At 39.4% G+C, this 26,450-nt stretch overlaps 1 protein-coding gene across 7 annotated transcripts in view; it reads left to right on the plus strand.

Annotated features, from left to right (window-relative positions):
* Window positions 1-666: 666 nt before the first annotated feature.
* LOC139935745 (uncharacterized) overlaps window positions 667-26,450 on the plus strand; it is a 73,122-nt gene continuing 47,338 nt past the window's right edge. For 5 of the 7 annotated variants that reach the window (XM_071930305.1, XM_071930308.1, XM_071930307.1 and 2 more), the window contains exons 1-11: window positions 667-793; window positions 4,356-4,469; window positions 11,198-14,311; window positions 14,939-15,076; window positions 17,730-17,798; window positions 20,358-20,419; window positions 22,136-22,217; window positions 22,888-22,959; window positions 23,102-23,177; window positions 23,525-23,577; window positions 25,551-25,604. In XM_071930305.1, the coding sequence (XP_071786406.1) occupies window positions 11,351-14,311; window positions 14,939-15,076; window positions 17,730-17,798; window positions 20,358-20,419; window positions 22,136-22,217; window positions 22,888-22,959; window positions 23,102-23,177; window positions 23,525-23,577; window positions 25,551-25,604 (3,567 nt within the window). In that variant the 5' untranslated portion in view covers window positions 667-793; window positions 4,356-4,469; window positions 11,198-11,350. Of the gene's footprint in view, window positions 794-4,355; window positions 4,470-8,096; window positions 8,146-11,197; window positions 14,312-14,938; window positions 15,077-17,729; window positions 17,799-20,357; window positions 20,420-22,135; window positions 22,218-22,887; window positions 22,960-23,101; window positions 23,178-23,524; window positions 23,578-25,550; window positions 25,605-26,450 lie in introns of all 7 variants that reach the window. The other 2 variants (XM_071930306.1, XM_071930309.1) reach the window with 2 other exon arrangements.

Here is a 26,450-nt window from a genome sequence, read left to right on the forward strand (position 1 = left end):
CCTGACATGATTATATATAGGTTATGAAATCCATTTTTCCTTAATAAAGTTTGTTTCACTACCATTAGGAGTTATATTGTCATTCTAACTAGAGTTAGAGTCACCAAACTTCGATTTAACTCGCAAGCATGAGCTCATGTTTTTTTTTTCCAAGGGAGACTTTTCCGCCTTTTGTCTTTTAAAAAGTGATCCAAAGTTAAAAATTTGTCACTTCTTTCGGTTAGAGTTGGGTTGGTTTGATTGTTTATGCGTATGGTTAGGGTTGGTCGAGTTTTTTGAGCCCAGTATGTAAAAGAACCCCTCGAAAATAATGTAGTCTGTGTAGCCCCCCCCCCCCTTTACCCCCATGCTGTCATATATAAAATTTAACTCTCGGTAGAATGATCATGGACCCACTTGCATTCCCGTCCACTTTTATTTTATATTGTTGTATATTTTTATAAAGCCAAGGGTAATTTTTGGCCTCCACTGATAGCTCATTATAGAATAAATATGATTTATTAGAAGCAGTCTCCAAACTATTTGATTGTAACGTCATTGGGCCATGCCACACACAAAACCCAAATGGAATCAGTTCATTCCTCCAGCTAAAAGTTTTTATGACATCATGATAGGTTTGTCTCATGTCAACAGAGGGCGCACTTTCAGCTAACTGTTGATGAACAGCAAATCCCGAAGGCGGAAGTAGAAGTGAAAGAAATGTAAGATTGACGTGTTCCACCCCGAAAAAGCGTCGCAATTATCCACTTGTTGCGAGAATGTTGGAGTAAATTACTTCAGGAATGCAGTAGAGGTAAGTCAATTTTAGTTAAATCGTTTAAGCCAAGGCTTTTGTACAAAAATGTTACAATTTTTACAACAACAAGGGTTGCTGTTTCTAACGAAATTACGTAGCGTGCATGCTTGCCTTCTAAAAATCATATTCTACTAGTATGAATGACTAGACTATTACTAGTACTGCTACACTAGTGCAATATAAAAAATCCTGTGTTTACACACAAAACAATACGAAAATGCTCTCTGAGTGAATGATGTACTGCTGGATCTGTGCATGTTGAATGTAAACCCTACCTAAAACCCTGACAGACTAGGCAGTTTGACCAAAATGCGCACCAAATCCTCCCATTTCTCTTCTCCTATTTCTAAATAGTTAAATAATATTACAAATATTACAAAAAGAATTAAAATTAATGTTTCGGTGTCACTCCATGAGTTTGTCTCGTTCCGCTTTCTTCTCCACGAAGACTGGCGTAGGGGAACGAACCTCATCATATCATAGCCATGCGCCTCTCTTAATTATTATTATTGTATGCATTGAGTATGCGACAATTCTAAACCATACATAGCGAGGGCGTAGGCGCAGCCACTGCAAGCATGGCAAGTTGTTGCAGACGTGCGTCTATACAAGATGCCTCATTTGGGGTAAGAATACTGCGCTGGCCCAAGTAGTTCTGAATCCTACACAATAATTATTTTAAAGAACACTGGACACTATTGGTAATTGTCAATCACTCAAAGACTAGTGTTCACAGTTGGTGAATATCTCAACATAAACATATACTGCATAAAATAACAAACCTGTGAAAATTTGAGTTGCTATATTATTTCATATCGAATGAAAAAGTGGTGGCGCCATACGGAAACTTTTCCATGAAAGGAAACACACCCTTCCCTCTAAAGTAACGTATTTTTCGAGAAATCAGTCATTTTCCATGAATTTGATTTCAAGACCTCAGATTTAGAATTTTAGGTCTCAAAATCAATCATCTGAAAGCACACAACTTCGTGTGACAAGGGTGTTTTTTCTTTCATTATTATCTCGCATCTTCGATGAAAGATTGAGCTTAAATTTTCACAGATTTCTTATTTTATGCATATGTTGAGATACAGCAAGTTAGAAGACTGGTCTTTGACAATTACCAATAGTGTCCAGTGTCTTTAATACATGGTTGAGTGTTGATGCAATTTTATCTTTGGGGAAATGGCCCGAGTAGTGAATTAATTAAACAATTTTACAAATGAACAAGTTCAATTACAGTTTTCCTTTACTTTTACCGTTTTCAACAAATACGATGAAAATAATGACAAGGAATACATGTAAAAGGGTAGTGCTTGCCTCTGTCTTTTAAAACTGCTGTGTGAAACCTTACGGGTCATGGGCGTATGATAAAAGACCTCACCCTCAGACTAGTCCTTTAGTGAATGGCCACGACCCTGCGAGTTTCAAACAGCCGTTTTAAGACCTCATCTGTTAGGCTTATCCTTTATTAGTGTTGTCTCATTGATAGATTATGATTTTCATTGTGATTTGTCATTTTTTAACTGGTGCCTACATGTACTTGTTGCAATGGAACACTTCCTTCCTGTACTGATCCTGTACTGATCAAGGTTTATCTTGTCATTTGGATGTCCCCTAATGTATTGCTCATCTCCCTTAAGTACGTGGGTCTGCTTGTCAAGATTTAAGGGATTAGAACAAGTTGTACGACATCCAGTGTACATGTTTGAAACTGTACTTCACACATTCTGTACATTACGATTAGATGGCTTATAATTCAAAATGTGGCAGTGTCAAGGAAGGTCAGGAGACTGTTGCTAATTAATGCACAATTAGTCAGAATCTTTAAATAGAACCTATAAATATTTAGAAACAAGTAATAGCCACAGGAGATATTTTAGAGCAGACAGTATTTTTCCTGAACTTTTACTATCAGTTTTAATGCAAACACTCATAAATGTGGGCCTACGTGTATAATGTGTATAATAAAAACAAACTCTGGTTCAATATAAAATTATATTGTGGCGTGTCATGGCCGAGCGGTTAAGAGCATCGGACTAAAGCTCTGGTTAGTGTTTCTGTTCAGCAGTGCGTGGTTCAGAGTCCAGGTCATGACACTTGTGTTATTTTATTTCTTATTTTTTTATTTTAAATCTTTAGACATAGTTACAAGTTGTACAGGGGCTGTCAAGGTTAAAACAAAAGTATAAAACTGTGTTGTGTCCTTTTAATAAAGCAAATCAAATAAAGTAGGCCTAAATAGGTTCTTTTTTTATACCAGGGCTGGAGTTTGGAGTACAATTCAACAAGACCATAGAACCTGTTGCTCAACATTGTTACCAGACCAAAAATTTATTTTACAACACCAGAATCTAAATAACTGTGAAACAACATTGAGGTATTGTTACATAAATATCAAAAAGACACCAGACCGCCGGACTTGTCCGGTGTGGCAGGAGATTCTGTGCCCCCCCCCCCCCCCCCCCCCGGAGACTGTTCCCATTGTGGAACAGAATCTCCGACGGACAGAATTTCCTGGGACACCGGTCATGAGTTTATTGGCCTGACGATAAAATATAATTACCGACTTCGGGCCTGCAGTCCAATGTAAAATACGAGATGTGAAAAAGTTTCTGTGTTGGAAAAACACTGAATACGATCACCCTCTGTAGGCCTTCCATGTGGAAGTTGTCTTCAGCGACCAAATCATAAAGTGTTTTTAAAAACGATTTATCAGACTACAAAGCGAAACAGGATCTTGATTCATGGTATCAATTATTGGTTCAACATTTATTGTAAAACATGTTTATAATGATAATAGGACTCAGTTTGGAAGGAATGCAAAATTAAACAGGTCAGAACTGGAGGTAAGGCTCAAGGTTTGGGGGGCTGGGGGGGGGTCAACCACAGTTACCGCTTGTTTAATTCTGAGTTAGCGAGTTGACAGTGGGTACCAACTGCATCACTTGACGCAGCATTCATGCACGGACACCAACCCTCAAAATGCTGAGAAACAATTCATGGATGAATCATTTCTCAGATTCAAATATATTGGGGTGAGAAATTATTCACTTATAAAATTTACTCTCGTCATCTTCAGTTAGCCTGGTATAGTATTCTTTTTATTTTGTCGTCAGCTTTTTGTAATGTCATTCCTCGTTTTGTCTGTCTTGTCTTTGTTTCTTCTTCACTGTTTGCTTGTTTGTTGTCTACAAGCCTCGGCTTACTCTAACAGCCTCATGCTCTCGCTCCGCTCTTGTACACAGTTAATTCCTACTTTTGTATTTAGTATTTGCTTTAACATTTTGCGCTATTGATTTTGTTACATTTCTATACTATTAAATTCTCATAATTGTTCTTTTTTTTCTAACAAGAGTATGGAATTAAACGTATTATTGAATCGAATTGAACTTAATTCAAACCATAGGCCCTATTACTTCAAAGGAAATACTTCCTCAAAAAAGGTTCCAATCAACTTCTGACAGTCCGATTCACCAAATAAGTTTTCATGGTCACAATTAATTTTTGGAGTACTAGCCCAGGTTTATAACCTTGTTTTTTGTTTGTGTTGTTGCAGTGGTATCGCTTGAAGAGGAACGTGCTGTTCATTTTGGAGTGAGCGGTATTAACAGTGCTCCATGCAACGCTGACCTCGGAGCTACTTGATAATTCAAATTTCTAGGAAAACGTGGTAGGTACAAATTACATCCTGTGGTTCATGTACTCTCCGGTTTAATGTTGTGTGCAATAGATCTGGGCTCAATTTCATAGAACTGCCTAATGGCTGATTTTGTGCTTACTGCGAAAATTTCCATTTCGTAGCGCTGCTAACCGTTAGCACATGAAAAGGCATGTTAACCTTCTTGTGCTTACTGTATCAAAATGAATGATATTTAACAATGCAAAGCAATGGTAGACGCGCAAGCTGTCCGCTTAATTTCTTGACTTAGACTTAGGAAATATGCTACGTTTAAGGAAATTTTTCTGCTATGGTAAAAACTTTCCTTACCATTAAGCAGTACTGTGGAAAGGGGTGGGGGAACTACTGTTCAACTGTTTTCTTTGTGCTATGCTCCAGGGCCATATATGGGCCAATGTTGCCGGCTGCCAAAGGGGACCATACATGCCGGCGGCTTGACCATGTTGTAGCCAGGGTTTTACCCAGGATTTGGAAAAGGGTCTCAGAATTTGCTAAGGAAAAACGGGTGTGAAGAGGTTTTCAACTAGTGGTTTATTCCCAACGAGGCCTGGTTCTTGATAATTTTACCGAGACGAAGTCGAGGTAAATTATAAAGAACCAGGCCTCGGCGGGTTTAAACCACTAGCTGAAAATCGATTCAACACTCTTTGATTCCCATTCATAAATACCTTTACGGTCAAAAACATTATCACCTTTTGGTCAAAAAGTAAAATAAATGCAAAAAATATAATTGTTAAATGATTTCTTTCAACACAACACCCCTCCAGCTATGAAATGGTAAAGCTCTCCGCCGCCCTCGGGTAAACAACTCCTTATAAGGGAATGTTGTGTGCGTATCGCGTAATGTGGCACAACTGTTTCAGCCGTTGCTCTTGACCAATAGGAATGAGGAAACTGTCTTATAAGAACAGGTGCAAGGTCGCATGTCACGCCCATGAATTAACACTTTTTACTGGTCATAAACAAAGGTTTATACACACCTGCGTGACGCGCTCTCCACCAATAGGAATAGCGAAACTGTGAGGTGTTTACAAATTTATTTTTAAGTGTGTTAATTTATTTTTAAAGTTTGAGTTGAACTTCTTTTTGCTTGTTACTGGTTTTGATTGCTACCATTAATGCATCAGAAAGATACATTAATGACATACCTGTTTAAAACCATGGCTACTAAAACTTCCTGGAGGCAAGTTAAATCCGGAGTTTCGTAGACTGATTGGCTACTTTTATAAAAAGCTCTTAAAGCCATTGGACACTTTCGGTACAGAAAAAAAAAAAAGTTCACAGATTTACAAATAATTTAAAGGGATTACAGAAGGTAATGGTGAAAGACTTCTCTTCAAATATTATTCCATGAAATGCTTTACTTTTTGAGAAAACATTAATACAATTATCAATTCTCGACAACGAGAATTACGGATTATAGTAAACACATGTCATGACACGGCGAAACGTGCGGAAACAAGGGTGGGTTTTCCCGTTATTTTCTCCCGACTCCGATGACCGATTGAGCCTAAATTTTCACAGGTTTGTTATTTTATATATAAGTTGTGATACACGAAGTGTGGGACTTGGACAATACTGTTTACCGAAAGTGTCCAATGGCTTTAAAAGAGCAAGTTAACAAAAACCATTTCCAGATCCTTGTTCTTCACTTAACAGGGTTCTGGCTTATATGAAAGCATCACAGAGGTCTAGTTTTAATTAATGCTCTTTGTAAACACCACTCCAGTACATTGTTTCATTCATGCAGTTTTTTGTCGTGTACAAACAATGCGGTGGGAATTTCCCTGATAGGCAGATAGTTATCATGAATAGAGGAAGCTGGACTCGCAAAAATCCTCTGGCTTCATTTCCTCATATCGGCTCAAAATCGACATGTACGGCAGTACTGTTCAAGGAAAAAGGCTGTCAGTGTTTTGAAACAAAAACAAAATCAACTGCAGTAAAAATAATGATCAATGTTGTCAGGTTATGACACCTGAGTTTGTGTGCACATGAGACTAAACCTTAAAGTAACATAAACAAGACTGAGACTCAGCAGGCCTAGAGATCAAAATTGAAACTAGCAGACCTTGAGACAAGCCTATTTCTCTTCAAATATAAGTATTTTTATTATCGTTGTCAGTGTTAAAAGCATTAAATACGCTTAGTATCACTTTAAAAAAAACCATTATTAGCATAAAAACTTAGTTGGTAACGAGCAATGGAGATTTGTTGGGGAAAAAAATAGTATAAAACATTGTGAAAACTGACTCCCCATCACTCATTAGCAAATAAGGTTTTATGCTAATAATTATTTTGAGTAATTGCCTTTAAGTTACTTATAACCCCTAAGTGTTGACTGTGGTGATGCGCTAACGTCGCTAAATGTGTTGGTTTAGCTCTCCAATGGATTGAGCAAGCCAGTCTGTTGGAGTTTTTGTACACGGATTAAAAAATATAATTAATATAATCCATTTAGTATTTGGTCCAGCTTGACACAATAGTACTCTATTGGTTTTCATTGTTGATTTTCATTATTGACTGCCATCTTGCATCTTGCATTGTTGAACTCTCCCATAAGCATTGCTGCTGTCCTGGAGAGGGTGGGTTGCAATTTCCATTTGCGCTCTGTGCTTGTGCCTTCAAGATAGTGCTTATAAGGTGGTGATAATGTCAATTTGTCCTAAGAGGGATTGGTAGCTCCATCTTTCTTATAGCCATATAAGTATTACCATAATCATTCCAAGAAATCTTTTTTTGAATTATTACTTTAGCCTTCCTAGAGAATGACTCTGCTAGTGTCGTAACCTCCGTCCGCTTTTTGTTTGCATTTAAATTATTATATGTATATAGAGTGTTCAATGTATAACACCCCTAGGGGCGTATCAAAGCAATCTGTATTGTACATGAACATGAAATTGACTTGGTTGAATAGCATAGCAAGCAAATACAGACTTCCTGGTGTGTGTGTGAAAAATTCATATCAGTTTAACGGCAGTGGACACTATCGGTAATTGTCAAAGACAAGCCTTCACAGTGGTGTATCTCATTGTATGCATAAAATAACAAGCCTGTGAAAATTTGAGCTCAATTGGTCATCGAACTTGTGAGATAATAATGAAAGAAAAAAAACACCCTTGTCACACGAAGTTGTGTGCGTTTAGATGGTTGATTTCGAGACCTCAAGTTCTAAATCTGAGGTCTCGAAAATCAAATTAGTGGAAAATTATTTTTCTTTCTCGAAAACTATGGCATTTCAGAGGGAGCCGTTTCGCACAATGTTTTATACCATCAACCTCTCCCCATTATTCGTCACCAAGAAAGGTTTTATGCTAATAATTATTTTGAGTAATTACCAATAGTGTCCACTGCCTTGCCTTTAACTTGTTTAAAGGGAGGGATACGTTTGGTAATTTCTCTAAATTATCATAAAAGCTAAATTGGTAAAGGGCACCAGAGAGCATTAGAAATGACACCTTTGAAGTAACTTAGTTTCAGAGAAGGAAGTTATTTTGTTATCCCGAAAATTTTTATCTGATAAATTTTTCTCAGGCATCTGAAAGCAAACAATTCTATACAACAAGAGTGTGTACATCCTTGTTGAATAAACCACAAGTGTTTTTTTTTTTCTTTCAGTATTTTGTTGTTGGTACTTCAATGACCAATTGAGCCCACATTTTTACAGGTTAGTTATTTTATGGACAATTACTGAAAGTAGTCACTGCCTTATAAAGACACTGGACACTATATTGGTTATTGTCAAAGACCAGTCTTCTCACTTGGTGTATCTCAACATACGCATAAAATAACAAACCTGTGAAAATTTGAGCTCATTTGGTTGTCAAAGTTGTGAGATAATAATGAAAGACAAAACACCCTTGTCACACGAAGTTGTGTGCTTTCGGATGCTTGGTTTTTTAAGAACTCAAAATCTAATTCTGAGGTCTAGAAACCAAAATTGTGGAAAATTACTTCTTTCTCACAAACTCTGTTACTTTAGAGAGAGACGTTTCTCACATTGTTTTATACTATCAACAGCTCTCAATTGCTCGTTACCAAGCGAAGTTTTATGCTAATAATTATTTTTGAAGATTTACCAATAGTGTCCACTGCCTTTAACTTGAAATAGAACCACATGCAAAACTGCAAAGGCTCATGCAGCTTTGGAACCCAAGGGGTCATCTTTTCATCAAGTATTTGAGTAATGTTTGTGTTTAGTAGCAATTGTATTTCATTACTCCCGATTTTCTTAACTTAAGATTTAATTTGTGTTCTTACTGTACATGTTCTGTTTTATGACAAGAGCGCTTTGTGGATTAGTGTGCTTTAGGAAGGTTTTCCTTATGATGGTTTTTTGTACTTAACAATTTGTGTACTCACTGCACAATACTGACACACAAAATGTTTTTATTAATTGAAGATATATTGTATGCTCTGAGGGTCAAGTTTAGAAGAGTCCTTATAATTGGAGAAAGGAAAAGAAGTCTATAACCTCACATTAAAATGGTGTTAAATTAGCTTTGTGTGATACCCTTCAATTGCAAATTCGTTTTCATAATCCCAAAACCTTTGATGAAGCCCTGTTTAGGGTCTTTGTATATATTTGTCAAGAGGATTTGTAGTTCATTTCTGAAGTTGTTGTCTACTCAAAACTGCATTGAATTTGACCTTCTGACTACAAGAATTCTTCTCGCATTTTTTTAAGTCGGAGTGTTCTGTTATTGCTCAGCCTAGTATATAGCCGTGCTTAACCCCTGCCTGAAGTGTTTATGGCAAACATTTCCTCAACTACAAAGTTGCAAACTTGAAGTCATGAAAAAGCCATAAGCTATTTTTAGGAAGTTGTTTACTGTTCAAAACAGCATTGAATTTGACCTTCTGACAATAATAATTCCTCTCGCTTTTTTTTAGTCGTTTATTTTTTTAGTCGGAGCGTTCTGTTCCAGATCATCTGCCATGTCTGTGATGTCTATTGTTATTGCTCAGCCTAACATCCATAGCCGTGCTTAACCCCTGCCTGAAGTGAACTGGCAAACATTTCCCCAACTACAAATTGCAGCGTTGAAGTTATGAAAAAGCCATTTTTAGACATTCATGTGATACATTGTACTATTGGGTTGGGGTAAATTTGTCTTTATACAGCTAAACCAAACAGTGCGTCCCTGTAGTGTCTGCCATATGTACCTCAAAAAGGCTAATTGAAAACCCTGAGCTGGGAGAACTCTTCTTAATATCTGCCTTATTTGAGGCAATACTTTGTTCTTTAGTGTATACAGAAATGGTCCGTATATATTTGGGGTGAGGCAGGATACATTTGTGGTCAAAACACAAAAAAGATTGACAATTTAAAACTTTGGTCAATTCTGAATTGCCTTGTAGGTTTTTGGTGAGTCTTTATACAAGTAGTCTTTATAAAAGAGTTTTTGTTTTATTAATGTGCAATTTCTATTGTGAACTTGGGTTATTTAAGCTACCATTGTGGCTGCCAGCCATGTGTTTGTTTCAACATTTCCAGAATAACTGATCCTTTGCCCTTCCTTTGATCTTAGAATGTGTTTGGCTTGTAGTGAAACAATAACATGTCCCTGCAGGGGACATGACCTGGTTGTTTTGAGGCCTGCAGCACCCCTATGAACTTGTCTCATTGTTTGCTTTATTCTGTTATACCCAAGTGCCATTTTCTAGAGGAGTGACCTTTGCTACTACCAAATTACATTAGAAGAATGTTACAGTGCACAATTTACTATTTAAAGGTATTGGACACTTTCAGTACAGAAACAAAAAAGTTCACAGATTTACAAATAACTTACAGGGTTTACAGAAGGTAATGGTGAAAGACTTCTCTTGAAATATTGTTCCATGAAATGCTTTACTTTTTGAGAAAACATTAAAACAATATCAATTCTCAACGTCGAGAATTACGGATTTATTTTTAACACATGTCATGCAACAAGGGTGGGTTTTCCTGTTATTTTCTCCCGACTCCGATGGCCGATTGAGCCTAAGGTTTGTTATTTTATATATAAGTTGTGATACCCTTGGACAATACTGTTTACCGAAAGTGTCCAATGGCTTTAACCCAAAAATTACAAAAATGTGCATTGCGGGAAATAGTCCTGTTCATGTTTTTTTTCCCCCATTTCCTCTTTGTCATTCATCATGTTTTTGTAAGAAGTTTCCTATTGAATCTGAACACAACTCCAGTGACATCATCTGTTTATTTGTATGTGGCTTTGACCTCTTTGCATTCAGTCGTACAAATATTGGGTGCACATGAGCGCATTGGTGCGGAATATAATCACAAAATAAAATCTGGACTGTTCAATTTCACGAGACGAAAGCGGAGTGATGATGGAAAAGCCAAATTTGGCTGGGTGATTATAGTTTGTGCCAATGCAGAAACAAAACTTAAACATACACTGTAGTAGAGTTTATTACACAGATTTGTAATAAAATATTTTGGTGGGGTGTTGGCCCATGCTATGATTTCTAAAAATTATACATACATATGATTCAGCCTAAACTTTCACTAGTATCTTAACTGTTGTAGATGCGTTAATGTCTCACTATCATCAACTTGTAAATAAAGGTCTAATTTTTTAGGTTGAGAAAATGAGGTGGCAATAAAGTTGCCAATAAAGTTTAAGTGAGACAGACATGTTTCAACTGAACTAAAGAGTATTATGAATATAGTTGTTAATCCCTGATACATTTTTCCCATTAATTCTCCATTGCAGGCTGGAGATCAACCACTATGAGGAAGTGATTTATTGAAGCATAATACCGCGGTCAACCGGCACAGTTCCACTCTTCCCTATCAGTGCAAACGAGCCGCTATTTCCCGAGTTCACTCATCATACAGACTGCACTTTTGTCTCTGACGGCTCCTGATGGCTCAAAAGCCAGCATCATCAATCCAGGATTGGCTGGAGTCGCTAGATCTCGGCCACTTCACCCCTAACTTTCTTGTCAATGGTGTGACGGAGCTCCACCAGGTGTGTCACCTGACGGAAGATCAGCTGCACATATTAGGGATCACGCAAAGAGGCTACCAGAAACGGATCCTCAACCATTTACCAACTCAGGCAGAGGCCTTGTTGTCGGAGTTCGTCGTGAATACCGAGAAGGATAACCATAAGCCCGCGATGGATGCTCCAATGCCTCCGCCGAGGGTCAATGCCAAATCGCAAAGCAAAGAGAATGGTCACAATAAAGGCAAGAAGCCGATATTTGATGATGAATCATATTTAATGCATCCACCGCCTGGTGCAGGCGAAGCTGAATCCAACACTCCCATCCTGCCTCCAAGGCAGAGATCTGCTCCCAACATCTTGGAGACAGGGAAAATGGACCATCAGTTGCCTCCAAAACGCCTGAGCGACCCCAATGCTTACCCGTCCGTTCCTCCAAGAGGCCATAGTCCAAGGATGATTCCAGCAAATCCAGAGGTTCCTCCCAAGCAGCCACGAGATGTACCCAGGCCTCAACCTCGAGCGAGGCCAGAGCCGAGTACAGCAGAGAGACCTCCCCCACTACCTGACCGACGGGAAAGGCAAGATACCAGACCTGTGCCAAAGCAGCGCCCAGTACCCAAAGCCCCTGCTCCTGCTGCCGAACCCCATTCCTTGTTGACGTTATCTTCCCCTGCAGAACAATTCCCTTTATCTGAGCAAAACATATATCTAGATGATTTTCCTACTTCCGCTTCTCTTCTATCGCCATCCGTGCAATTTCTCTCTCCGCCACCAATTCTTCCACTTTCGCAGTCTCAAAGTCATTTTGATGTCCATGCGGATGATGACAGCCTTCCTAACTTGCCTCCTCCACCCCCTCCCAAGAGTTCACCCAGTCCTAAAATCATTAAAAGGGATCTACCAGAAGCTCCCCCTCCTGCTCGCCCAGACACATCTTCACTCTCATCTGATGTTGGGTCACACTTAACAGACAGCTCCTCTGTGATGTTATCAGGGTATGAGTTTGACGATAATGGCCCTCCTAGTTTCCCCCCTCCCCCTCCTCCCCCCAAAGCAGCAGCCCTTCCTTCTCCCAGTGCAGTGTCAACAAATGACCAAGAGCTAGAAAGCCTTCCAGTGCTTCCTCCTCCAGCTCCACCAAGAGAGTTGTCCCCGTCAATAGGTTCGTGCCCACCCATGCCACCAAAACGTCACGACACCTCAAATGTATCGGCCTTGACTCCACTTTCATCTGACTTGCCAGCTCCTCCACTACCACTTGAGGAGAGACCTGTACAAAGTGTACTCAAGGATCTACCCCAGCCACACAGGAGCTCTTTTAACCCATTTGAATCAACAAATAAAGAGAAACAGATAACTTTTTCTGACACTTTAGACATTGCACAGTTTGACCCACTGTCCACAGATGAGAATACTATTGAGTTTTATCCGGATGCACCTCCATTACGTCCACCATCCCTTTTCTGCAACCCTGAGACATTTGACCCTGATCTGTCCTTCGGCCCACCCCCTTCCACGCCTCCCCCACAACTCCCATCAGAACCCCGGCCATCTCCCGTTCTTGCACCCATCATTGATCCTGATCTCTCGATAGACTTGATGTCGAGACCTGTTCCCCTCCCTCCTGCTGCGAGACGTGGAAGCCACCCTCCTCCAACTCCACCAACCAGAGATTTGGTCAGCTGCATGCCACATCTGCCCGATCGCACCCTAAACCGTTCCCTCGATTCAGTAGATCCTGACTTTAAAAACTCACACTTTGCAGACAAAACAGCGGCTCCAAGTCAGACAGAGCCCTACTTACTGCAGGAAGCAGTACTTAATCAAGAGCCAAGGAGTTCACCTCCAGCAGAGTCTTGGCAAGCAACAGCCTTGCCAGCCAAAGCATCTCACAGGCCCTTAGCAAACCTAGGACCGGTACCTACACCACCAGTTGCTCCTGTGAGACAAAACATGCATCAATCACCCGTACCAATGGCGCTTCCCCGTAAGTCATCAGACTTGCTTGATCTTGAAGGCTACGCTGTCAAGCTCAACACTACTGGTAGTGGAAAGGAGGGATCGGTGGATCATGGTTTTAGAAGTGATCAGGCGCAAAGTACTTTTGACCCATATTCTGTAGCGATAACTCAAGATAACCTTGAAGACCAGTACTCAAAGATATTTCGTTCTTCGTTAACTCCAAAGGATGTTGAACCATTTGATGGATCATTTGAAGTGCCTCCGCCTCCCTCTCGTCCTCCGCCAATTCCTCCAAGGCTGGATCCGCAGGGTGAGGCAGAACCTTCAATTGCTTCCTTACCGAGGCCAAGTCCTATCGGTGCCGATTGCAACGAGGACGACACCTACAGCTGCTTGGCAGATGCTGAGTCAAGACCCATCTCAGGAGCAAGTTCAGATCGGCACTCCTACATCTTGCTGAGTGAGTCTATAAGTGGTGTCACTGAAGAGCACCCAACCATCCCAACAGAGCGGTTCATGCCAACATTGGCATCTCCCTTCGAGGAACACCAAGAGGCTGGTGCGCCATTGCAACAAGAACATGCAAAGACATCCCACAAACCAGTCAGACGCGCTCCTCCACCCCCAGTGGCCAAACAGGCTCCGAGTCAAACCCCCAAACTCCCGACAAGAGCTGTACCTGTCCTTCCCATGAGGCATTCATCTCCAACGCTGCCACCAATTCTTAACGAGGATGAATACGACTTACTGGACGCCAACGGGATTGGGCGAGAGAGCCCTCCTCAAGGGGAACCCATAGGCCTAGCAGATAAGTTTGCTTTCAAGGAACTGGCGCAGAATGAAGAGAGTGGAGACGATGATGATTCTGGCTTTGACATGGACAGCTTGGGTTATAGGAAGGCATCTGTGCAGGAGGTAAGAACACACTTTACTCATTTTTACATTGCCCAAATTATAAATGGATATATTCAAATGCACATCTTGTAAACAATACTCTAAACATGCCCAGAGAGGGCGCATGAAGCCCGGTTCATCTTCCTGCGAATGCAAATGTGATACGAAATTTGACTTGTTAGCTGTGACTTGTGAGCTGTGTTCAATTCTATGTGACGTCAAAATTTGATTCGCATTTGCATAAAGTATGAACTGGCTCTAAGCAGCCGCTCCTGAAACTAGGGGTAAGCTCCTTTTACTTTCTGTAGGTGTCCCTGATTTTTATTACAATCAAGCTCCATTAATGAGTTTCAAGTTTGGCCACAAAGACTCTGAAAGTATACATCCCCTTCTCACTGAGTAAGTGAGTTTAAACTGATTAAAGCCCGGTTAGTACATTCTGCTAATGCGAATGTGAAGTGAATTGAGATGTTGCAGGACTGTTTTTCACTGGGAATGATTTGAAGGAGTTAAGCACATTTCAACTGTTGCAAATTCTCAAGTGTCGCTTTGAATTTATGTAGTCAAAATTCGTATTACACTCGCAGGATGTATGGAGCGGGCTTTGCTTTGGGTCATAAATATTTACTTAATTTTGTTTACTTGTAGGAATGTGATAGTGTCGATCTGGCAGACAGACGTAGCAAAATCCAGGATCACGTTATGCGGATGGGCCAGAAGTGGCAGCGGGAGCCAGAAGTACCTGATCATCCCCCAGTAAAGCGAACGCATAGTCGCGCCATCGATGTAAGTACCTCTGCAATGTTTTGGATTGTGTCTTGTAGCTTGGTGGATGTGGAAACTACTTGGAACTTGTAGGAAAATTAGTTGAATGTCTGCATCTTTCATGTACATGTTATGCACCGTGCACTGTCAAGTTGTAGGGAAGGTACAGCATTGATGCCCTCTGGAGGCCATACAGATTACGTCCCAATTTCATAGAGCTGCTTAAGCACTAAAAGTAGCTAAGCATAACAAAATTACGCCTACCATAATAAGGTTACCAGCAAAATCCCACTGTCACTGGTCTCCTGCTCAACTAGACCCGTATGCACCCCAATCGATGGTTAACACACGGGTATCAAGTATTTGCAAAGTAGGCGATGTCATTGATCACACTGGAAAAAGGGCCATACAAGTTGGTCAGCAAAACAGTGTTTGATTTGATATAGAAGGGGAAGGCAGTCCCAACAACTCTGTGAGGAATTTGAAATTTTCACCTGGGCAATTTGATGGGCACAAAGGCAAATTAGGAAACCTAATGGTCTCCAAAAAGAAGAAATTGCATTGCACGGACAAAAGTTACAACGGGCAGATACAACAAAAGCACAATATACAATGCACAAGTGGGCATGAAGGCGATTGCCTGCTTAATATCACAGCCCTGCATTACAAGGACTAAAATTATCAAGAATCTTCCGATAAGCCATTTGTTAGTTATATTTGAATAATCTCTGGTACACTGACTCGCTTAGTCATAAGTGAGTGCTTAAATACAAACTCTCCAGACTAAAGAACAGTGTTGGGGTAAGCGTAGCCCTATATAAGACTCTTCCTCTGTACACAGATACAGAGTTCTAACTATTAAGGCCCATTTCTGGGGCGGAAAATTTTCAAAGCTTCACAACTCAAATTTTACCTGCAACAAGCCACTAATTTCAACAGATTCACATTCTATTTGGTCGTCATATATTCTTCACAAATCCGTCATTTTCATGAAATAATGCAGCTTCTAACGTAAAAAAATTCCTGTTTTGATCGTTTTCTCACAGTGTTGTCTGCTGCCGTGCGTACGCGTATACATTCGCGTGCAAGACACAAGATGCAAGATGCATGAATTGTTGGTCACCATTAACACCCAAACACAACGCAAGATTTGCGCGTCTTGCGTACACACGGCAGACTGTGCGAGTACGAACACAAATGGGAATTCCTTAACGTTGGGAGCTGCATTATTTCGTGAAAATGATGGATTTGTGAAGAACATATGATGATCAAAACCCACCGCAGAAAAAATATATGCTGCCATGGAATGTGAATCTGTTGAAATTAGTGGTTTCTTGCAGGTGTGACCATAGAGATGTTGTTAGAAGTCACTGTTTAATAAGGCACGGGGAAACTGGATTTGCAGATCTCTTGAATATGGTTTATTGTCGGATCGAATCTGTAAATTGGATGAATAGAGATGTTGATGATAGTTCGGCCAATTTAAGAATCACATAAAGCATAGTACAATTCAAAAGTGTAAGACCATCAGGGCTAGGGCAAGCGTTCTTGTTGAATGCGGATCAGAGACGGTGAACACCTAGATACACAATTCTGAATAAATGTATTTGACACAAATGTATCAGGCTTTGCCTTGCTGGAGAATGCCATACAAAAGCTTGCCTAGAACTATTTCATATAGCAACACTTTTCAGGGGAACTCCAATTTTAGTGTTCACTTTGTGACCAATCAAGTCTTTGTACCAGATATTGCTTGAAATATAAATTGCAAGTAAGTCATTGTTTTATATTGATGGATTTTGTTCCTTTCACAGATACATGTATGTGATGCGATTAAGCAAAATGAGTCGTTTGTAGACCCAGGTCAATTTGTTTTGATGCACTTGAAAAGAGCATTTCATCTTTGCTTATTTGTTTTTGGAAACACCATGTTGATTCAACCGTTGGTTCAAAACTTGAAAATTCAAGTTTATTGAAAATTCATTGGCACATATTCTTTCAATGCTAATTTTAACCCCTTTTTAATGTTGTTTGTCAGAAAGAAAGTTTGTAATTATAAAGTTAGATAAATTTTGGCATTTAAACTAAAGACACTAGACACTAGTGGTAATTGTCAAAGACTAGTCTTCACAGTTGGTGTATCTCAACATAAGCATAATAAAACAAACCTGTGAAAATTTGAGCTCAATCAGTTGTCAAAGTTGCGAGATATTAATGAAAGAATAAAACACCCTTGTCGCACCATGGTCACTCGATGGTTGATTTCAAGACCTCAAATTCTAAATCTGAGGTCTCGATAACAAATTCGTGGAAAATTACTTCTTTCCTGAAAACTACGTCACTTCAGAGGGAGCTGTTTCTCACAATGTTTTATACTATCAACCTCTCCCCATTACTTGTAATCAAGAAAGGTTTTATTATAATAATTAGTTTGAGTAATTACCAACAGTGTCCACTGCCTTTAAATACTGCCTTTTTACTGATATTTTCAATGACCGACTCATTCAGCTTCATCTTATCAAATATGTCACTATGTATGATGTTAATGTCAGATGTCATCTATTGTAAAAAGTGGTGTTAGACGTAGACTGCATGGTGAACTAACCCTACTTTTTTTGTTTTGTGGTGTCTTTCCTCTTTATCTCCCATCTTTGTCTGTGCATGCCAACTCCAGGAGAAAACTAGACACAGTCTATCCAAAAAACTATCGCATTCTCTGCAAGATTGTAACATCACCGCTGAGGTAAGCAGTGCACTCCTATGCTGGGAGAAAACAGCACCCTGCACTAATGATGTCACATTTTTGCTCAAAATACCCGGCTGTCAGACAAACCAGTTACCACTAAAAGCCGAGTCACACTGCAGCGATAACGAAAACCATAACGCAGAACACTCCCACGCTTATTCAACCAATCGAGGGTATGCATTTTTAACGTTTTCGTTCTCGTTATCGAGGCCTGTGTGACAGGGCCTTAAAGCCCCGTTCATTCTTCCTGCCAATGCGAATGTGAAGCAATTTTTGACAACAAAGAGCTGTTTTTTGCAGCGAATGTTTCGCTGGAATTGGGCACAAGTCAACTGTTGTGAATTATTCGTTGCGTTGACGTACAAATTTGCATTCGCAGGAAGCATGAACCGTTTTTTACGCGATCACCACACCATCAGCGTTTAAACCGCTTTTGCGAGTACATATTAAGCATGGACTCGCGTACTTGAATGAAATTTTACACACTGTCTGAGATCTGGGTATTGAGCCTCTATTTTTAGAATTAGTGCGGAGTGCTAATTCTTGGCAGATCCTAGTATCAATTGAAATTATAAATGACAACATGATAACGTTCCTGAAAATACTAGAAATGTCCAGTTTTTTATTGCAATGATGTTGCAATGATGCTTCAATGATGCTTAATAGAGCACTGTTGGTTCTTTGCATTTATTTAAAAGATTTCCTTTTCGCTTGAGCCTCAAGAGTAGGTTATTTGAATTGTCAGGAATGGCTACACTATGATGTACATGTACATGTACTTCAATTAATTTCTTAACAAAAGCTGTGACAAAGTGACAATAGATTTTCTCCTGCCGAACTTCCAGCCACTCATTTGCAAGACCAATCCTAATTGGTCATCACTCTCAAGTTAGCCTCATTCTGATTGGTTGTCATGGATCCTTCACTTCCATGTACTTGTATGTAAATGTCTTCACAGGTCACAAACTGTTCATAAGTGTCATACAAATAACCAAGTAAAGCCCAGTTCATAATGCGATACGAATTTTGAGGTCACACGTTCGCTACAAAGAATTCGGAAGAGTAGAGATCTGCTTGATTTCTTTGAAACATTCACTGCAAAAACTGCCCGAGGCGTCAAAATTTGCTTTGTATTCGCATTCACAGGAAGTATGAAACGGGCTTTACAACAAACCTGTCGGTATATAATACATGTAGGTGCTTTTTGGGGAAACAAAGTTTAAATGTGAGATATAAAGTTGGGGACCTTTAGGACGCTAGGTGGCCGCAGCCCTACCCCTTGGTAATGTGTGCAAGCTTAGAAGTACATTAACAATGGAAGTTTACCTGGTACGTCTGCTGCCACCTTCACCCAGCGTTGCAATAATCTCCCACTGCCAAATCACATACATTACATGAACAAAAGTTAAGGTATTAACAAAGTGGAATTTAATTTTGTGGTTGCCTATGGGAGTTTGAATTCTCGACCGCACAGTTTTTCTTGCAGCATGTAGAGTAATAATACTGTATTGGACATTTTGTTGAGCATGATGGTGCAGAAGTACATGTACTTGTTTCCTTTGCACATTTTTCGGTAAAAACTGTTATGTTACTTTGGGGAAACTAGGTGGCAGCAGACTTGCCAGGAAAAGTTTGCATGCTAAGAACAATGAAAATGTACCTGCTAAAGCCCGGTCCATACATGTACTTCCTGCAAATGGGAATGCGTAGCAAATTTTGATTTCACGTGGCTGTTTTGCTGCGATTAATACGCAGGAGTTGGACACAGTTTAACTGTTGCGACTTATTCGTTGTGAATTTGTGACGCCAAAATTTGTACACTCATTCATCAAGAAGCAGCTAACCAGTACACAACAAACGGCTGTAATTGCTCAGTGACACCATTACTTTAAAGACACTGGACACCTTCGCTGTTTGTCAAAAACCAGACTTCTCACTTGTTGCATCCCAACATGCATAAAATAACATACCTGTGAAAATTTTGCTCAAATGGTAATCGTATTTGCAAGAGATTAATGAAAGAAAGACAGCTTTGTTGCATTACTTAAGTTTTTTGCTAACGTTTTTTTTTTTTTTTTTTTTTTTTTTTTGGGGGGGGGGAGTAATTTACATGTACATGTGCACCAGGCATACAAAATTTGGTACCAGTCTCATGCATACATGTACAGTATGTGTAAAAAGTTACAAGTTTATGTGCAAAGGGTGCACCAGGCATACCACATTTGGTACCAGTCTCATGCATACAGTACACATGAAAGAGTACATGTGCAAAGGGTGTAGGTTAGAGGGTAAATGTAGAATCAGGGTAGAATCGCACACTTATCTATATCATGCATACATGTACAGTATGTGTAAAAAGTTACAAGTTTATGTGCAAAGGGTGCACCAGGCATACCACATTTGGTACCAGTCTCATGCATACAGTACACATGAAAGAGTACATGTGCAAAGGGTGTAGGTTAGAGGGTAAATGTAGAATCAGGGTAGAATCGCACACTTATCTATATCAGAGAGGAAATCAACTTCATGTACATGATATCTTAATCCTGGGTCTAGGTACAGTCATCAACTAAGGCAGTCCAGCTAAAGAAGAGTGGATATCTCTGGAAACAAGGCGGGTAAGTTGATCTTCAACTGTAGACCAAGGCCCAATTTCATTAAGCTGTTCTGCAGAAAGCTCTGCTGAAAAATTTCTTTGCTCAGCAAAAATTGAGTGGGGCACCAGTCACAGCATGTAAACTTAAGGTAATTTTGGCTGGGAACCTGTTTCTGTTTTAAAGCAATACTTTTCTGTGATTAGCATGTTTTGTGCTTAGTGTACATGCACATGCCTGTACCATACAGCCACCATATTGGTCATCTTCCTTGTGTCATGGCCGAGCGGTTAAGAGCACCGGATTCAAGCTCTGGTGTTTGATCAGCAGAGTGTGGGTTCGAATCTCGGTCATGACACTTGCTACATAAAATTGGGGAGTTGGGGAGGTAGTGCTTTCTGCTCTATGGGCCAGGCTTCGGACTGATGATACCCAATGGACTGTAAAAGGGGTAACCCTGTTTCAGCCCTAGGAGTAGGTGGCAACGGCCTCTGGACAAAATTAATTGTAGCCCACACCTTGAAGTGACCTTAAGGCCTTGTGTGTCTGGCGACTTGCATAAAAAAATAAAAAAAATAGAGCCAGACTATTTCTCCTTCCTTTCTCAGTTTGGTTATATAGACCTTTCTTTTGTTGATACAAAAACTGCCTTGGTTGGCATGGTTGGCCAAATGTTAGTAAAATACTAAATTGTTAAACAGATGTTTGTAACAAAATTTAATATTTTTTGCAATTTTTCAATTAAATAAAAAACCTCTTATAATTATTATTATTATGTTTTTTTTTTTTAATCAACAAATTTTGTAAAATTGTTACAAAAAATAGCAATCTTCTCTTGATTTGCACTTATGGCTTTCCATAGTTTTCCAATCTGGGTTGGCACAAACTTGAGCTGTGACCTTGCAAAATAAATGTCTATTGATTTGAACGGGAGAAAATCCACAGGCAAATCACTCCAGTGGGATTTGAACCCACGACCTTTGCATTGCCAGAGTAGATGTCTTACCACTAAACCACTGAGCTAGCCTGGTGGCTGGAGGCAGTTTGAACACTGTGTGTAAGCAGCGGGTACCACATCGATTTAATAGATGTTAGTTTTTGCATTGGGGGTAAACAATATAGTTTCTGCTCTAGCAATGCAAAGGTCTCGGGTTTGGATCCCATCGGAGTGATTTTCCTGGTGACTTAAAACTTGAAAAAATACTGAGTAAAAGTGCTTAATACACATCAGTTAGCGACTGTTTTCTAATTTAATCATAAAAACACTGTGTTTTAAATAATTCCTCCAAATCAAGTATTTTTGTGCAAGGTTCTTGTCTCTTTGGAAGCAGTGACAAATGGTATTACACTTTCTTTCAGAGTTTCATGAACACTTCAAAATCTTTAAGTCTGAATTTTGAATGATTTGTGGTTGAACTAAGACAAATTTACTAGAGCGGATCTGAACCAACGACCTCTGGATTGACATACTGGTGCTCTACCAACTGAGCTATCTAGTCCTATGTTGTTCATTGTTTGTCTCCCTATTTTTGTCACTGGCACCCTGAACAAAGATGTTGACGAAAAATAGGGAGAACGCCAAACAAAAGGGCTAGATAGCTCAGTTGGTAGAGCGCAGGCACCTTAATCCAGAGGGGGTTGTTGGTTCAAATCCTGCTCTAGTCAATTTGTCTTTGTTCACACAAAATAATTTTTCTTGTACATATTTTCATCATAACCTTTGTTGTTTTATCCGAGCAGAAAGCAGAATAATAAAGGGTTCAGGAAGCGCTGGGTTGTCTTTAATGGAACCGAGATCAGATACTTTGAAAACGAACAATCGGTAAGTGACAAATTATTCAAAACTTAAAGCTCTGAAATATAGTGGCCAAATAAAACGGGATAGTCGTGTCTTGGCTGAGCGGTTAAACCACTGAACCATCATTGCTTTGTCCTTCGGATGCGGCGTACATGCTAGCCATACGTGTAGGTCAAACCTGTTGTGTAGTTAATGCACTTTAAAGAACCCAGTTTCATTCATCGCTAAGAGAAGGGGTTTGCTGATGTGTTCTTGCAGTGGCTAATGAACGCTCCACAGCACCTTGTAAACCCTTATCAGGCGCTACATAAATGGGTCTTACAATTCAAAACATCAAAAAGCTGTCTTTAAAAATTACAGATTTGGGGTTGCACAAAAATTTGTTTTTACTAGAGCAGAATTTGAACAAAATGACCTCTGGATTAATGTGTCGACGATCTACTAACTGAGCTATGTAGCCCTACGTTGGGGGTCTCCCTATTTTTTTCAATGTCTTAAAAAATAACAATTGCTTTGAGACGCCAGTAGATAAAGAGCTATGTAATTTATTTCACTTAATTCTTTTCAAGTAAGTTTTCAAACGTCTTGTAGGTTTATAACTTAAGGAAGGTTTGAGATATTCGCTTTGGATTGAGGAAATTTGTTTTTAACGTCCATTATCTATAAAGAATATTTTATTCTGATCTACTTTTAGTTGTCGGAGTGCAAAGGCATCATCCCTTTGGGGACAATGCGTGACGTCAAAAACCACTGCGGAACAGCCAAAGTAAGTTGGATATTCATTTTATTAATTTTATTTCACCTTACACTGGCAAAACACTAATAGGTGAGATACAATCCTTAAAAAAGAGCAGGAATTTAGAAATGTGGGTTATGTTATATTTGTTGTCCTTTTATGTATCCTTTAGTTTGGCGATGGAAAACACAACCGTATCATTGTGGAGACCACTGGGAGGTCGTTCCATTTTGCTGCCGAGACCTTGGGTAAGAATTTAGCATTTTCCTTGGTATACCATTATTTAGTCACATTTGTGAATCTATTTACATCTTTTAATTTGTGTTCATTGTTGGTCATTCATTCTCTTTGCTCGGAAAACAAAACCATCAAGTGTGTCCTAAATTGTTTGTTTTTTTTCTTTTGTTTTTTTCTTGTAAAATAAAGCCTACACTTTCATGACTTTCGGTAATTTTTTCATGAACAAGCTAAGATTGCGAAGGAACCGTACTTTGCTTAAATCCAACTTGGCCATCAGTAAAAGGTGAACACATTTCAGACTAATACATATATGAAGACAGAAAACAAACAATGTATTTGTACTATTTTGTTGTAGTTGAGGGAACGCTATGGGCCAATACGCTGATGCAAGCTATTCTTTCCTACAAGGTAAGCGAAAAATGTTATTGAGAGATTTTGCAGAAGTACCATGGACATATCTTTGAAGAGTTGTCAAGTGAAGTACAACTTGAAGCTATGCATGGTGGAAACAGGGCCCACTGTGATGACTCTGCTTACCACAGAGTTCTGCACTTCTGGGCTCGATTTCACAAAGCAAGTAGACAATTTGTCAGTACTACCACTGGTTTGTATTGTGACATCACACTTTACTAAGCAACTACGTTTGACATGCAGTTAAGATCAATCTTAGCTCTTTGTGAAATCGGCTCCTGGCACTCTGTAAGGCATGTGATTCCATGGGCTTTAACCCTATGGAGACTAGGCCTGGGCGAATTATTCGAATATCCGGTTAATGGCGAATAGGTTTTCCTATCCGTAACCGCGAATGCCTTTTTTTTCTTAACCGGATATCCGCATAGGGCGCGAATACCTATTTATAAACCGGATCATTCTGTAATTACAACCAAGTAACCGGATATTCTTTTAATATCCGAATATCCGCGGACGTCGGGCGACAACTGATAGGAATGTTTTGTCTGAATCCGTTTTAAACCTCTATTAAGACAGCATAAAACAGCATAAATTAAGTATTTAACTATGCTCACCTCCGTGAAGAGTTAAAACAATGACATTTCTGACGTAATTTGTTCAAAGATTACAAAAGTTTTCCTTCACGTAGAGTCAATTACGATCAAAAGAAAAAGCAAATCGCCATCTTTAAATTAGATCCGGTTATTTTCATGAACGAACCGAGTGACATTGTCTAAAACTAATATCAATCCGCCCATACGATCTCATTCACAAACGAACAGCGCCCTCTTTCTTAATAGCGCCCTCTAGCGGCGAAAAAAACTATTCGAATATCCGGTTAATTTCGGATAGTTGGCCAGCGGTATCCGAATATCAAAATTTCACTATTCTCCCAGCACTAATGGAGACCAAAGTGGCAACAGGCATGACAAGCGGCCACCATTAGTGGCCACAAGCGGCTTGTACTGAAATGCCCATAGCGGCTGCAAATGGCTACATTATATGACCTACTTACATGTAATAATAAAATAAAATAAAACGGACATTTACATTGCGCAGTTACCTATATAAATATACTCTACTGCGCATTACAAGGTATACAAAAAATGCAGAGAAAAAATGAAAAAACAAATACACAAACAGAGTAAGAATGAATTAAATGGGTGAAATAAACAAATGGGTTTTTAACTTAGATTTAAATAAATTAACTAAAGAAGACTGTCTAATGCAAGCTGGGAGATTGTTCCACAGATTTGGAGCAGCGTATGTATGCTCAAACAAGAGAAAGAGGTATCTGCACAAGTTATTTACTAAATTTACATTGTCAAATTTCCCATGTTAACAAAGAATCTACAGTTCTATAACAAAATGTTTCTCTTTTCCCCTTGACAAAAACCTGTCTCTGCAAGCTGAGTAGATAAAATAGCTCTTAAAGGAACACGTTGCCTTGGATCGGTCGAGTTGGTCTTTGAAAAGCGTTTGTAACGGTTTGTTATAAAATGCATATGATAAGAAAGATATTTTAAAAGTAGAATATAATGATCCACACAAGTCTCACTCGAAATTGCTAGGTTTCCTTTTACCTCGTCGATAAACACGGTCGGCCATTTATGGGAGTAAAATTAAATGGCCGACCATGTTAGTTCGCAAAGTAAAAGGAAAAACCACGCAATTTCGAGGCAAATGTGTGTGGATCATTGTAGTCTACTTTTAAAACACCTTTCTAATCATATGCATTTTATAACAAACGGTTACAAATGCTTTTCAAAGACCAACCCGACCGATCCAAGGCAATGTGTTCCTTTAATGTTGGCTGGGGTTGTAGATACAATTACTGTCTGTAAAATTATTTTCTTTCTTTGACATACTTCTGAGTAACGTCTCCTCTGATATTGATGACTAATCATTCAAACAATGCTTTCTCCTTTTAGACTCCACCGGGCGGCTTTCCTGTGGGAGGAGATATGAGCTGCCCTGACAAAATGGTAAGTTCCACTTCCAGTCTCTCAGTTTGTTGCCTCTCATTGTCAATTTGAGTGTTGTATCCCACAACTTGTGGCAATGTCCTGGCCGAGCGGTCAAGCACACTGAATTCAAGCTCCGGGCCCACTTCCAGTCTCTTAGTTTGTTGCCTCTCGTTGTCAATTTGAGTGTTGTATCCCACAACTTGTGGCAATGTCCTGGCAGAGCGGTCAATCGCATTGAATTCAAGCTCTGTGTCCACTTCCATAGAGTTGCTTAAGGGCACTGGACACTATTGGTAATTGCTCAAAATAAATGTTAGCATAAAAACTTACTTGGTAATGAAAAATGGAGAGCATTTTATAGTAGACGACAATTTGAATATGGCAACCTCGTAGTGACGTAGTTTTTGAGAAATAGGTAATTTCTAACCGCACTGTTGACATGTCAACCTTTAAAGGCACTGGACACTATTGGTTATTGTCAAAGACAATTACATCAACATATGCGTAAAATAACAAACCTGTGAAAATTTGAGCTCAATTGGTCGTCGAAGTTGCGAGAGAATAATGGAAGAAAAAACACTCTTGTCGCACAAGTTGTGTGCTTTTAGATGCTGGTCTCGAATTCAATTCAAATATTTTAGTAAGAAGATTACTTCATTCTCATAAATGATGTTACTTCAGAAGGAGCCCTCGCCACAATGTTTTATACTATCAACAGCTCTCCATTGCTTACCATGTAAGTCTTTATGCTAACAATTATTTTGAGCAATTACCAATAGTGTCCAGTGCCTTTGAGAGGTGAATGTGGCAGTGTATTATTCAAATCAAAGGTCACGACAATGTCCCTTTAAATCTAGAACTGAC

This window comes from Asterias amurensis, chromosome 4, assembly GCF_032118995.1.
Source record: "Asterias amurensis chromosome 4, ASM3211899v1".
In the NCBI taxonomy this organism is placed as follows: domain Eukaryota; kingdom Metazoa; phylum Echinodermata; class Asteroidea; order Forcipulatida; family Asteriidae; genus Asterias; species Asterias amurensis.